General features: G+C 37.1%; 1 protein-coding gene across 2 annotated transcripts in view; it reads left to right on the forward strand.

The window, feature by feature from the left end:
- SEMA3A (semaphorin 3A) overlaps positions 1 to 15,425 on the forward strand; it is a 245,201-nt gene that overhangs the window by 216,476 nt on the left and 13,300 nt on the right. For both annotated transcript variants that reach the window (XM_085083330.1, XM_085083339.1), the window contains 3 exons: positions 3,586 to 3,677; positions 6,405 to 6,446; positions 11,961 to 12,118. In XM_085083330.1, coding sequence (XP_084939456.1) covers positions 3,586 to 3,677; positions 6,405 to 6,446; positions 11,961 to 12,118 — 292 coding nt within the window. The remainder of the gene's footprint in view (positions 1 to 3,585; positions 3,678 to 6,404; positions 6,447 to 11,960; positions 12,119 to 15,425) is intronic.

The following is a 15,425-nucleotide window of genomic DNA, read 5'->3' on the forward strand; positions in this document are numbered from 1 at the left end:
GCAAAAGGTTCTTCCAGAGATTCACTGTTCTTTCTTCAAGACTTCTGTTAGAGTAAGATGAAAAGTAAGACAGAAGTTCCTGTCTGTTTCAGACAGTGCAGAAAGATTCTCTTACTCCTGAGTTACAGCTTTAAATAGTCACCATTGCATATACTGGTTCTTCAGTTATCATTATGTGTAGGTATTCTTATGTAAATCAGTCAGGCAAGATCTCCTTCTAAAAGAACCTCAGTGATAATTTTTACCTCTGAGTTGGGAGTTTAGGGTTTTCCTAAACCACTAATATTCAGGAGTGTGGTAAATGCTTGGGATTCCATCCAACACTGGTGATAGCTGTGCCCACAAACTGTAAGAAAAGTGTTGAAACATTATTACTTGCACTTGCCAAAAGATATTTTAGCACCAAAATCCCATTTTTGTAAGTGCAGAGTGTTATTACTTTTTGAAATTCTACTTTTGTCCATAGAAACCATTTTTTCCCCAGCAGGAGGTCCATAGCCTCATGGGACAAGAACAGGCATTACAACACCCATGCCTGGAGCTGGAGCACAAAAGATGCTCCTCTGAGCTCACTGTCCTCATTGTGGTTTTCAGAATGAGGAAAGGGCATCTTCCCTTGGAAGGGAAAGGTAAAGAGGCAGAACTGAGGCCCTGCCTGCCTTCTGCCAGAGAGCTGCACTGAGCCAGCTGCTCAAAGTCAGAGGAATCAGAAACAGATACACAATCAGCATGGATTACTTCTTCCCAAGCAAAAAACTAACTGGGAAGCAGATCAGGGACTCCAGTCACAGTCCATTTTCCCTCTTGGTGATCTGAACCTATGACAAAGCCAGAACTATGCTCTCTGGGGTATGACTGGGTTTTTCTGTGCAGGTCTGTCCCATCAGATTAGATATATTTCTCTGTATTTTCCCATTGCTGTTAGAGCAATCTGCATTATTCCCATGTGCTGCTGAACTGCAGTATGTTGAAGAAATACTTGTTTTTTCCTTTTCATTGAATAACTGATGATAATTGAACACAACATAATTAATAGCCACCCAGTGTGGTCACATTTTCCTTTCCTGTGGGTGAAATCTTGAGCTGAGCAGTTTCTTTCCCACTGTGATTGTACCAGTGTGTTTCACAATGAAAATAAAGTCTATCGGCATGCTTGAAAGTAATCAGCAAAAAACAGGATTTAAGATACGCACTTAATGCATATCCTGAGTGTCTAATGCTTGGGATCCTTTGGCACAGTTAAAGTACCTCTGTCAGTAACGCAAATTAATAACAGTAATCTTATCTTCCTAAGCAAGACCTATTGATCCTAAAGGAGACGCCTGATTCCGTTTGTGTGAAATTGTTTGAAATACTGATCTGTAAAACTTGATCTAGAACTCAGATAAATCCTCTCTTTGGTACCTGTGGCCTGACCAGAGTCTCTGCAGTGATTAACTCAGTGTACCTTTGACCTCAGAGGCTTTCTTGAGATCAGGCAACTGTAATTGTTGCAGGAGCCACTTAAAAGTCTGACCTTTTGTTGAAACAACATTATGGGAAACTTGTGGCTGCTCAGTGCCCACTCAGTCTGGTTTATGAAAAATCTCCCTCTATTTCTAGGACATGGCATTTGATGGATTGTGGTTGAGGACAGCCCTAGTCTAACAGAGGATAGTTGTGGCATTTTGCTACGGTGTTATCTTTATTAAATCACAGTTCCCCCTGTTTTTCACCCATAAAATGTATTTTCCTCAAAACCGCAGTCATCATGTTATCAGGATAGTTAAGGAAATTAACTCATCAATTAAATTACAGATAAAGCTACTGCTAGATCATCTGTTGTTCTGAATTACTCTGTTGTAGAAATGTGGGGGTTTTTTCTTGTTCTTTTAGAGTTTTTATTGCATTTATTCTGTACCATTCTCAATAATTATTGAAGTAAATATATTCAATTAGTAGCAGTCACCTTAATGAAAACCACTCCAAACCCACTTATCTAGCATTTTTTACTGGTTTAATTTGTGCATATAGATGCCTAAATAAAAAGAAATATGTGCTTTGCTTTGTTGTGGCTTTAGGAAATAGCTGTTGTTTTGGGTTTTTTAAAATAATATATCAATTTGTGACTAATGAAAGAAAACAGTGATGTACACATTTTGGGGGAAAGAAATTGCTTCTTTCTGAACTTCCAAAAATATGTATTTAGAAATGAACGTCTACTAAAAGGGAATCAGATGGAAAAATGAAAAGTCTATGTTCTACAGGATATTCCAGGTTTTCTAGAATATTTAAATACAAATTCATGAAAAGAAGTTAAGGACCTGAATTTTCTAATTAAATCAATAACTTTTAAGTTAGTAGCCCCATAAAAACATTTTCAATGCATGTGCTCTCTTTGTCTCAATTTTATGTGCATTTTAAATATAGAAGCAGAGAGTTGTCATCTTTTTATTCAAAAGTTTCCACTAACACACCAGAATTGTATATACTTTTAAAATGCATGTATATTTGATTTTGTGTAATTGATGTTTAAATTTTTGTTTTAAGAATGTTGACATTAATAGTTCTTTGAGAATATTATCCACTTAAAATGCCTTGTATTTTCCTGAACCATTACTGCTGTAGGATGTGCAACATGAAAAGTCCTCAGGGACGTAGTTATTCTACCTGTGATACATTTACATGGCACTACACTTGGCTGGTTAAAAAGAAAAGTCGCATGCAGATTGTTTCCATTTCAGAGAGTCTGCAGTGATGTGTGCCAACCCAGAAATGGTTCTTTGTGTTTTTGTTGTTTCCTGGAAATTGTGTTCATAGAAACAAAGAAATAAATCGCAGATGCAGAAGCTGAGTAACAGAGATGGTCTTTAGTCTCAACCATGTTCACAAAACTGAAGGCTGTGGCTCTGGAATTTCAAGTGCTGGCCTTGCTAATGGTAAAGCCGCTTGCAAAACTCCAAAAATGTAAATTGATGTAATACTAAAATGCTGGCACACACCCATTCCTGAACCAAAGGCACAAATTGTATGTTTTTTACCCCTCAATGAAGACCTGTATCTTCCACACAGAGAAATATAGATGCCTTAAGGGGCTTATACATCTTAGGTATTTTGTTTGACACAGGAAGATTGCATGTACTTAGGAGACCTAACAGCTTCATCTGTCTAACAACATTTGTGCAGATGGTTTTATATCCATTCTGCAGTTTCGTCACATGCATTTTAAGAAAGACAAACATTGTATTCAAAATGGACAATAAAACACACCCTGGTAAATTTAGTGCATTTCCTTCTCCACTTATGAATCTGTCATTTTTTACTGTCACTGAAATAGTATTTCAGTCCTGTCTATTCTGTAGTAACTCTAATAGTATGTATTTTCTTTGTTTCATTTTGATCATTAAAGCACTTAAATGTCCTACTGAAATTCAATGTTTTCTGAGGTTATTTTAAATAGCACTTATTTTGAATGAGTGCTGAGAGACATGTAGCTTCACAGTCTTCATATGTGAAATAATTATATACTACAAGAAATTCTGGCTGCTACAAGACTGAAGTATTCATCTTGAGCACCTGAAAATGTTTTTTTTTTCCCTTTTCAAGATATTGGAACAGTTCTTAAAGTGGTTTCAATTCCTAAGGAGACTTGGCACGAATTAGAGGAAGTCTTGCTGGAAGAAATGACAGTCTTTCGGGTAAGTGCAGCTAAATTTCAAGTGTCAGGTTGTAGATTTCTCTGTGGACAGCTGCAAACTCAACTTCTTGCAGTCTAGCCAAGGAATAGCCTGGCATACCCCTCTAATTAGCTTGTCATTTAGAGACCCAGACACTAGTCAAAATAAACCTTGAAACTTTCAGTGTGAGCTGGAGGTTAATGATAAAAGAAATGGCATTCTGTGCTCTTGTTCAGTGGTTTAAAAAGTAAATTAGTATTTCTGAATCTTAGAGCTGTTGCATGCTGGAGTTAAATATCTACCTGTGCAAGTCTGGGAACAATGCCTGCCTGTTTTCTCCCACAGAGATATGCAACATATGAATTTATAATTGCATCAACTCTTAACACTATTCAGACTATCAGCATATTGTAACTAGGAAGATACTTTAGGCAAAACAGTGATCTGTTCAGATTTCTTAGGTTTAGTAATCTGAGGAATGAAACGAAGTGTTTATGTTTTCAAAGGTCACTTTAGTGTCTCCTTTTCATGGTTGGACACAAGAAACTGTAAACACCCCATAACTTTAGTACTTTTTGGTGAAATCAGTCTCTTCCATTTTTCCTATTTGAGCCCCTAAAAAATACAGCATCCTATAGGCACTCCTGCAAGGCAAGGCTGAGTAAACCTTTCAAACACTTCCCGGACAGAACCCAGGGATGCCTTGTGTTTTGTACACAACAACGAATCATTTACATTCCCCACGTTATTCTTTCTGTCAGTGCTGTTTTATGGCACTGTTTCCCCGTCTCCAGGCTGTTTTGGGGTTAATATCTGCCTGGGAGCATGAAGTTTATGTGACAGGGTGGAGATGCTGCTGGCACACTCTGGGAGCCTCTTGTCCTGTGGTCTCACTCCAGATGTGCTGACAGGGACTGTGCCCTGGACCTGCCAGAGGAGCCCAGCCACCCTGTCCTCATCAAACTCAGCTCCCATCCCTTCATCTTTTTTTTCTGAGCAGAGACAAGATAACTAAACAGAGCTTCTTATGGGCATTCCTGCCTTTACTGGTACCAATCTTGCACAGAAACATCTGTTTTGAGTGCAAGATGCCTCCAAAAAATGTGTGTCCCTGTTCTCGCAATCCATGGGGGTTTTGAGGACCGAAAACTATTTATTTTTTAACATTAAATTAAGTAGAAACTATGAGAAGAAAATGAGACAAGTAATTTGTGCCTCAAAACATTTTTTATTTCCTTTTTTGTACATTCGAAAAGCATTACATGAATGCAGGGTAATTTGGCAATTGTTGATAATGTATGAGTCTCTTCCCTGAAACAAGTAGAAGTGCCAAGGTAAAGGAGATCAGAAAAATACAAAAGTAAAAGAGGGAAAATAAATGGAACTAATTTTATTTCAGAAAGGTTTTACAGAAGTAGAATAGTTAATGGCAAATTCAAATTTGGAATTTTACTTTACATGTGTATTTTTTCATTGCATGAAAGTGTTTTAGTGTTCCTATTTACTTAAAAGCTCATTTATCTCTTTAGACATGTACTTAAGCCTTAGAGAAGGCATTAATGAACTTCAGCGGAATGAGCAGAATTTGTGTGCATAGGATATGAATCTTTTAGTAGGGAATTTCAAACAGATTTTACATGTACCTCATCTAAATGTATACTCTAGAGAGTATACATGCATCATGGACAATGTGTTTTGATGCTTAAGCTGCAATGTACTAAATAAAATACTTTACATTTATAATTCCACAAAGCTGAAAGTCTTCCATATCTGTTACATTGATAACAAATACCTTTTTAAACCCCATTTGTGCAGTATTTCTCTGAACAGCTGAGCAAACAAACTAATGAGTTCAATTTTTATTCAAATGTTACATTTAATTGATGCTTTCTAATATAAGGTCTGTTAACCCCTCTGTAAAGGCAAGTCCACATGCTTACCATCCACTGACCCATATCAACTTGTCTCAGGATAAGCAAGTTGAAATCTATACAATTATAAAAGCTTAATGAAGACTTTATTAATGTACATGAATAAAAGTATGATGTGTGGGATCAATAGCACAGTTTTAGGTGGAATAAAGTTCATAGAGAATTGACTAGCACAGTCTTTATAATGCCACTTTTAAGATTAAAATCCATCCAAGAAGCTGGACCTAAAAATTGTAACAGTTGATTAAATAATGGATATTCCAGAGTGCAAAGATCCTCTTGCATATTTTGGTTGCGTGTTCTGAAAATGCATGTAACTTCTTTGTAAGTGAATAGTGTGGTGCAGTCTTGTTCTTATAAGTAAAATTTCACAAGAATAGGGTTTTCACCTTGATATACTTAAAATGAGTTGCTTATTTAAGTGTTATTACCTTTAATGGATAGTATCTATGGATTTTCATATAGCCATTATTATTTTCATATTATCTGAGAGCTTCTTTAAATATAATTTTAGTATTAAGTGTAGAAAGTAATTTCAAGATGTGAAACTAGTGACAAAGTGAACACAATTAAACTGTATTAATAATGGAAAATGAAATATCTACAATCAACATAGCAATCAAAGATGCACCAAGATACGTGCATTCATTCTAATTCATTTACAGCTAGAAATTATTCCACTGGAAAAGGCAGCAAGAAGGACTATTACTCTGGAGTGTGTAGTTTAATTTCAGGGTTTCTACAGTGCACAAATAGCATTGTAATAGAATGTTTATGTTTATAGCTCATTTTATATTTTAACTCTGTTTTTCCCTAGGAACCCACTGTTATTTCAGCGATGAAGATTTCCACAAAGCAGGTACTATGTGCACAAATGTTAAATCACTTTCAAATATTTATTGGTCTCTGTCTTCTAGAGACAGTAACTTGGCAGTCAGCAGAGACATATTAATTGCAGCAGCAGCATCCCATCCCTTTACATAAACAGCAGTAGTTTCTCAGGAAAATGTGACGTGCAACAGAGAAAGGAAAAGCCTAGTTTGTGTTACTTACTGGTAAGGTGGAAACTAAACACAAACTAACCAGCTGTCTAGTGGCTCTCTAAAAAAAAAATTAGGAATCCAAATTAAAGAATGTTTTCATGACAGAGAGACTGTTCAAAAGGAGTAGCCAAGCTTAGTCCCTTTCTTTGATGGGACTTATTCCAGTCTCTGTAGGAATAGTCTGGTGCAAAATGCAGATGGTGGAAGTGAAGGATGGAAATGAGACATCTCCTGTCTTTCTGTCCTATGTCCATTCCATTCCCGGATGTGCGTCATTCAGCTTGAACAAAAGATCAACAGATCTGATGCAGTCCAAATTTTCCATGGCCTTCTGCTCCAGTGATGTGGTTAGGCTAAGGGTTCCAGACTCCAGAATTTATATTTCCTACTTTCTGTTGAGCACACTAATAGCAAACTGCTTATAGAAAAGATATGTGTTACAAAACCAGACCAGAGCTAAAATGAACTGAACTTCTTGATGGATAGAGGTAAAGTTTTGTCTGACTTACAGTGGAGGTGATCCCTGCATTTCTAAGCAAATTTGTGAAGCAGTTGATGAATTATGTGGTTGTGTGAAGAACATTGGTTTGCAGTCCAGGAATGAAGTGGGTATTAAGGGCCTATCTTACAGCTTTGACTGGAATTAGGTGGATGGATCCAAGCCACTGTCATTTCCTGTCTCAGGAGTCTGAAACATAAAATTTAGCGTCAAATTTAATATTTTTTTGTTTGTTTTTCATATATGTGCTGATTTAGTGGCTAATTTGGTAAATAAAGGAAACTTGTTTTCGTTAATGTCATTGTCAGAAAAGAGGGGATTTGGTAGTACCTCAAGGACTAGGTACACTAAAAGTTGTGCATATTATAAGTAAAATTTAGTTAGTTCATCTACCTCACTCAGTTAAACAGAAGTTGAATTCATTCTTTAATGGACAGAGCCCAGTATTATATTTGAAATGCTGCATATTTAACTCTGAATTCACTGTCTTTAGGAAAGTTGTCTGAAAGCATTCATGTATTTGACAGAAAATGTTTGGGGGGGACACTGCTCTAACATAATTTACCACCTAAACCAGCAGAAATAGCAGGACAAAGAGAAAGGTACTATTGCATACTGGGATATTTAAAAACAGACCTGTCAAGTTGTATATACGTTCACATCATACCAAAATGCTCTGCTTTGGATTATTTTTATAAGTACATTCCCTTAAAGCATCCAATCATATTTGAAAATTGACCATGCATTTTCATACAGCCTTTTCTCCAAAGCATCTTTAGTTATTCAGGAGAGATTACAATTTTCCCTGAGTTTTCTGAAAACAAATTTACACTGCTAAAATTGTCTAAAGCTAAAAAAGAGCATAAACCACAAGTTATTCAGGCAAAGTAAAACTCATGAAAAATCAACCAGCCTCAGGCTAAAAATGACAGAATCTTGATACACTATGACAAGCTTTTGGCAGTATGTATGAAATAAGTATATGGCAACATGTTTCCATTTTACATTTGTGATTTAAAAATACTGTAGTTCTATAACTCAAACACTTTACTCATTGTGTTCTGATAAGCTGGGTGGTTTTCGTATAAACAGCACGATAATTCTATGCATTGTGGAAAGCTAGAGCATGAAATGTAAATGGTAAAAACATCATGTTCTATTGAATGCCTTAAAAATAATCACTCCATTTTGCTTTTTCACTAACAAATCTTTCATCCAATTATAAAAACATGGTACAGGGAGTTTCTCCTTATTTCTAAATGTTTTACTACTCTGGTTGTTCAAAGCTACCTCTTTTGCCATCATGCCAACATGTTATGTTACAAATTACTCTTCCTAAAGACCAAAATCTACAAATTCTTCAGGAGCGGAACTTAGCTTAAGTTTTAAATTATATAAAGCTCTAAAGCTCCAAAGCTCCTGTCTCTCTCTCTCTCTCTGTCTCTCTCTCTGAGTTTGCATTTGGCCCTTGAGCAAGAGTGGCTTTTAGTAAGGAAATTTAGCCTTTATGTGCAAGACTAAGCCTTAATATGTTCTTTCTCCACTCTGCTGTCTTTAACTCAGAGGAATTATGTCTATGTTTTCTCACTGAAGCTACACATTCCTCCTGATTGTGTTCAGAGCCCTAGGCTTGTGTAACATTATCACTTAAACAGTTTATGCCTTGTTAGCAATAGACACAAACCTTCAGAGCATCCTTGAGCCACTGCAACACCCTGCAGCTGCCGAAGCTCCCAGTTCTGTGGTAGAGATGGTGCCACTTGGCATTGAGAAGATCCATAATTTTTCCCTTGACTTACAAATGTGAAAGCAAGCCCAAAAGTCCAGCCGAATTTCAGTCAAAGGTGATTTTTGCAGAGCAATCTCTCATCTTTGTCTCAGGGTCAGGTTTGTGATGCTCCTTCAAAAAACCATTGAATTTTCGGTGACATGGGAAGAGGACAGGGAGATCCTTAGCTGATACAAGCCAAGTCCTTGTCTGGTGAACTGCTACAAAGAGCTTTGTTTCTCTCATATAAGATTTTCAAGCAACGGCAAGGCAGACACCTTCAGAAATACCTTAGTGGCTACTCTTAGAGAATATTTCACCAAGTACTGAATTTTGTTCAGAGATCAGCTTTTCTGTCCATAGTGGGCATATAGAAAGGACTGGTTGAAAATTAATATATCACTTAGCAGCATGCTGAACTGTTCTGCGTTACTTTTCAAGATAATAAATTAAATCAAATTGTATTTGAACCTCATGCTCCCTAAGGTTCCTTTTAAAATTCTGTTTAAGTTCTTCCTTTTAAGCATTACATTCTTCCCATTGTGTCATCTCTTTGCTTTTTGGGGAGCGCTGTGGGGCAAACAGAAACCACTGGATCACTTAAAATACTAGTCTCTTCAGTTTTCCTTGAGTTCTAATACTTCTGCAAGAAGTGTTAGAGGACAGCTTTTTTTTTCTCCCCCGCTTTGGTTTGATCTGATAATCATCTCATTAATTTAATTAACAATGTCTTGGAAGATACTCTGCCCAAAAGGCAGTTTGACTATGGTATGGCAAAGTAAGGTCAGACCATTGATGCAAATAATTCTATTTCTATTTTCTGAATTTCATCCTGCCTGGATTTTTATATTATTAGTGTCCAGAATAATGATCACCAGCTGGAGTCTAAAACAATGATCAGAAGAGCAGCAAACAGGGCTTCAGCCTTCAGGCTGTGCAGCACCTGAAACATATGCTGCAGTTCACTGACTGAACTATGAACTTATCTACAAGGAATATAGTTTTTAAGTAACCCTATTTTGGCCTCACTTTTTTTTCTTATGTTTCTGGTTGTTCTTTAATTCTAAAGACATTTACTAGAAATCAGGGAGGGGATTTTTGCAAAATGAAATTGGTTACAGAGGTACATAGGAAACCATTACACCATTCTTTATTTTCCCATGTGCATTCTCTGGGTTGATTTTTATATTAGTTGCACCACACGTTCCTACATGCTTATACAGATATTAATGCCCCAATTACACAGGACTCAGATCAATACCATCTGGACATTTAAGATACTTAACTGAAGCTCTAATTTGACCTATGCTGCCTCCATAATCAGTAAAGAGAAGAGGCATCCCTTGAGAAGCAGTTAGGTCACCTAAGATTTGAATTGCTGCTCTTTTTACTGCAGGATGTACCCCTAAGGTGGGTACTTGATTAAGTGACTTAAGTTAGAGAAAAGCAGCTCATCATGGCTCTTGCCTGTCATCCCTTCTCAAGGCTGCAGCCCTGACTGGGGCTGGTTTGTATAGTTCAGGCTTTGTGTAGAGCCCTGTGTGGTCAGAGATTTTTGCCTGGAGAATGTGGGTTTACAACCCAGCTATGAAACGATAATAGATGGAAGCAGCTGCTTAGGAAGGGTTTAGCTTTCAATTTGCCAGTGAATTTTCCTTTGGGGGCTTTCCTTGTCATATTTTCCTTGAGAAAATGCCGGTGTTTATATAAATGCATGGGATGTTTCTGTTACAATTAATATGTCTGTATAAACTGCCAAGCTGCTGTCTCTGAAAGAAGTTAACACAACACTTTTTAGGAGTGTTTTTGGTGTTGCTATCTCCTGGTATCCAGTGCTCATTATTTCTAGTAGGCAGGTGACTTCAGCCATCTTCCATCCCCGAATTCCCTGAAAATGGTACCTCTGGGACATTGCAATGAAGGAGATGAAGAATTTTGATAACATTTCTTGAAATCCTATTTTTTTACACAACCTTTATGTTTTCCAAGAAAGAAAAATTAATACAAATATGTATTTTCTTGGTGGGACTGCTTGGAGTGGGACCTTCAGGAAAGGTATTCATCACTCCACTGCGGGTACTGAGTCACAAGGTTTACGATTTGATAGCAAAGTGTCAGTGTTTCCAAAAAAACCAGAAGGATTATGCCCTTGAATTTTTGTTTATGTATTTATTTCACGTTCCCCTAGTTTTGCATCCCAGTCATATTTGTTTTCTTTGTGAATTATTGCTAATCTGAAATATCTCTGTTTGGACTTTCACGTGGGATCAGAAGTTCAGTTTTCTCATATCCCTCTGGGGGTTAACTTCCCTAATGGACCACATGAATTTGATATAAGAGAGGAAATTGAGAGAGACAAGATATTCTGTTGTGATGCCATGCAAGGCTGTATTTCATTTTGTAAGCATGTTTTTTTATTTACTTCTGCATTTGAACTACATCTTCTACTCAACACTGTTCCATATCCAAAATAAAATAAAACCTCTCCCCTCATTAAAGATCCTTCCAATTAAATCATGTGACTTATACAAAAGAGTACTAAATGTTGGAATTACCAGACATGCAAAGAAGTGTATGCATGGCAGCACTTCCAAACTGAAATATCTTAGAATCAGACTGAAATAATTTACTTCAGGTTTCCCCCTCACATACATAAATCAAGGTAATGCTTAGGAAATTTATGTTGCAGTTTTCTTTTTGCTCAAATTCAAAAGCATGTTCTTCATTGTGTTCTGTCACTGACTGCAGTGTTTTCCCAGTGCAGGGATCTGAATACAAAAGAAAAAATCGAAGAGTGCTTTAATTTTCTTACTGTTTAGGGAAGCCACCGAGAGCTTCATGAAAAAATAAAGTTTTTCCTATTTGATTTTTTTTTACCCTGGGGACAATTCTGTTCTCATTCCTTTAGCATACATCAGGATCATGATCCTTTATTGTATTTGAAGTGGTTCTATGTCCAATTGTCGTATGATTATATAACATTTTTATGCCTTTGTAGAAAGAGAAATTTTTGATTTGCAATATTTTTAAACTGTTTTTTTTCTTTTTTAACTTTTACCACAGCAACAGCTCTACATTGGCTCAGCCACTGGAGTTTCACAGCTTCCTTTACACCGCTGTGATGTGTATGGAAAAGCTTGTGCTGAGTGTTGTCTTGCGAGGGATCCTTACTGTGCCTGGGATGGCTCATCATGCTCACGTTACTTCCCCACTGCTAAGAGGTAGGGACAGTTCTGGATGTCTGCAGGTTTGCTGTTTGTTTGAACTGATGGTCTCAATGTGACCAGAGGGCTTTGGAGATTTTTCATGGGATGGTTGACTGGAGCCTTTTCTCTTCCAAAGAAAACATCGTTATGGGAGCTCCATGCAATACGAAGTCTTGGTTGATTTAAAGTGACCACTGCTACTTCTTGGGCTGCCTTAAAAAGCTCCTGTAAGAACACATTCAGACAAGAGTTGTCTCTGAAATTAACTCCTAATTTTATATTCATTGGTAAAAAACAAAAAGAAAAAAATCCTTTTCCCTAAGGGGGCATGAAATCAAAATAAAATCACTACTTGTACTGATAAAATATCCTGCATTTTCATGAAATCTGAATCAAAAGAAATATTTCTAAAGTAGTCAGACATAGATAGAAACTTTTCTTTTTTAGTGATATATAACATTATTGTTATTATTAGAAAGTATAGCTTGTATGTGTTGATGTGTGTCCAAGTTGTTCTGCCAGATCAACGCAAGCACTGTTTTACAGTCCCTCTGCACTGATGCTAAAGCCTTTGCAAACATTGGTGGAAAGCTGACTCCACAAGTCAAAAATACCAAGTTTATAAAAAATCTACAAGTCTAGTTGCCTGATCTGAAGGTTTAGAGTACTGTTTTCTTTGCCTCCCTCTGTCTTTGAAACTCTTTCTCGAAAAGCAAGTTACTGAAGAGCTCTTGGCTACTGAAGCAGAAATTAGGAATAACTGAATAGATAATCATTTGCAAATTAAAGCAGACATTGGTGTAGTGTTCAGATTCCCTTGATAAATTGAGTAAAATGATAAAAAAGTGCTCACATTAAATTGAATATACCGGACATCTTGCACTTATGAAGAAACAAGGAATCCAAGGATTTATATACATAAGGGTTTATATACATGAAATTAATTGCAGCAAATATTTAGCTGAGAAGGTCAGAACTCCAAACTCCAGGTTTGTATTGGTTGTTGAGGGAGTTGAAATGTGGTAAAGGGTGGAGTGTTGAGTTAGTGTCACAGTTTCAGATGGAGGGGATTAAAATTTTAAGGTTTGTATTACAATATATCCTAAACAAATACTGATGACAGAAGTAAAAGCTGCTCATGGAACATCGGGTTCTATTTTTGCTCCAGGAAACAGAGTTAATCCGAGACAAGCTTTTTGTGAAATTCTTTAGAAGATAATTAAAAAGTAGAAATTGAACCCATCCCAAAAAAAGAGAGTCAGATTTTCTCAGCTACATAGGCTAAATTCTTACTTTTAGTAGTAGCATGGCAGTTTCTCTGGAGGAGGGAGGAAAGGAGGAGGAGCAATTAGGTTTTCAAGGAGAGTCTAAGACATTGATTTGATCCAAAAAGTTTTTAGGATTAGAAATCAATATGGTTGCGTACTGCCTCTGAGTTCAAGGAGACAGTAGGATCAGGAATCACTGAACCACTCTTTCCACTACTTCCCTCCTACTCTATCGCTGACCATCATCCTTTTTCAGCATTCACTGGCACTCATTCCCACTCCCAGCCCATCTCAATATCCACAGAGCGCATCATCCTGTCATTCCTCTGCTTGCACTGATGGAAGAAATAAGGCTCTTTGTCTTTTCCTTATCTCTTCAACTTACTGCTGCAGACTGAGCTCACAGAGGGCTGGGACTACTTCTTACAGAGATTAAGGGGTGGGCATTGCTGGGGCCAAACTGGATTGCACAGCTACAGCAAAACCTTGGGGTGCAGGATTTATCCTTCTGGAGGCCACTGTGAAAGAAAAAGTTTGTCCTGGGAAGCTGGGATCCAAAAAATGCATATGGAAAAGCTGCTGTCTCTGCCACTTTCCCCCAGTTTTCCCTTGGCAGCAGCACTAGAGTAGAGGTCTGTGTTACTGGGAGAGAGGATCGTCTGTTCACCTGGTACCTGCTATACCAACTGCCCCTAGCCGGCTCAGAATGCATCAATGACAAAATCAGCATTGCTGGAAACAGCTTAAATGTCAAGATTTTCCTAATAATTAATTCTTGTAATTTTAGGCTCCACAAATATTGGGAAAGCTGAGTCCTGAGCCAGCTGTATAGGTGCTTTACCAATAGCTGGGTTTAGATTTTGAGGGTTTCTTTTGTTTTTTTCTTCTTTGTTTTTTTGTTTGGGGGGGTGGTGGTGTTTTGTTGTTGTTTGTTTTTTTGGGTTTTTTTTTTTTTTTTTTAGTGAGCTGAGCTGTTATAAACCATGATTTTATTTACTTTTCTTTCTTTGTGTAACTTACAAGTCTAAATGCCAGTCCAGAGCTCCTGTAGTGTGACCACTTCGCTTTACCCTGTGCAGATGTGCTCTGGTTCATATTTCATAAATCATCGTGTTGATACAATGGTGATATGTATGGCATTTTCCTGAGATTCCAACTAAACATTTCATTCAAACTCCATTGACAGTAATATGAGTCTTTCCACAGACTTCTTTTCTACAAATTCTATCCTATAAACATACTGTTTCAAAATATAGGAAGGGGTAGCAAAATTCTTGGGTGTGGTTTTTTCATTGGTAATGAGTAATATGAAGATATTGGAAATTATGATTTGTACATTTTTTTAAATCCTATATCAATCAACAGAAGATTCCTTCCTACTAAAGTGTGCTAAGATGTCCTAATTCATAATTTAAAATAAGTTTTTATTCAGAATAATACATAAAAATGCTCACATGCCTTTTTTTTTTTTTTAAGAAAGAAAGCTTTTGTTGTACTTCACATGACTAACTTCAGGTTTAACCTTTCAGTAGATTTCAGTGGAAAAAAATATGGTTAGAAACCTTCAGGCAAGAGGAGTCAGCTGTGCAGTTGTGCCTCTGTGAGAACTGTTGGTATGTGCTGATGCTGGGCTGTTAGTGAGAGCCTGCAAATGGGGCTGGTGGAGAGGAGAGAGATGGTCTGTGCTGCAGAACAATGGCTTTTAAAAATGTGGGCTGTTGTCACAAGGGAGTGACCAACAGGGCTTTTTACAAGGCTACTTGACTTTTGCATATCCGTTGCTGGATACCATAATCTGAAATCGCAGCATTGTTCAGCAGCCTAATCCTCTTTGTTCTCCTCTAATTTTTGCAAGCCCTCAGGCTTTCTCCGATTCCTAAAGTAAAGTGCTCACACTTGAAACACATCTTTGTTTGCCTTGTTCTTTTTTTCTTTCTTTTTCATATGAAACGCTTTTCTCTGGCTGAGTTGAATTTTGTGTCACAGCTATTTAAATAAAACTAGGAGCAGACAAAGAGAGAACAACACATGCAAAACAAAACTGTATTAAAGAG

The sequence above is a fragment of the Lichenostomus cassidix genome, chromosome 1Aa, assembly GCF_008360975.1.
Source record: "Lichenostomus cassidix isolate B80296 chromosome 1Aa, HeHo_3.0, whole genome shotgun sequence".
In the NCBI taxonomy this organism is placed as follows: Eukaryota; Metazoa; Chordata; class Aves; order Passeriformes; family Meliphagidae; genus Lichenostomus; species Lichenostomus cassidix.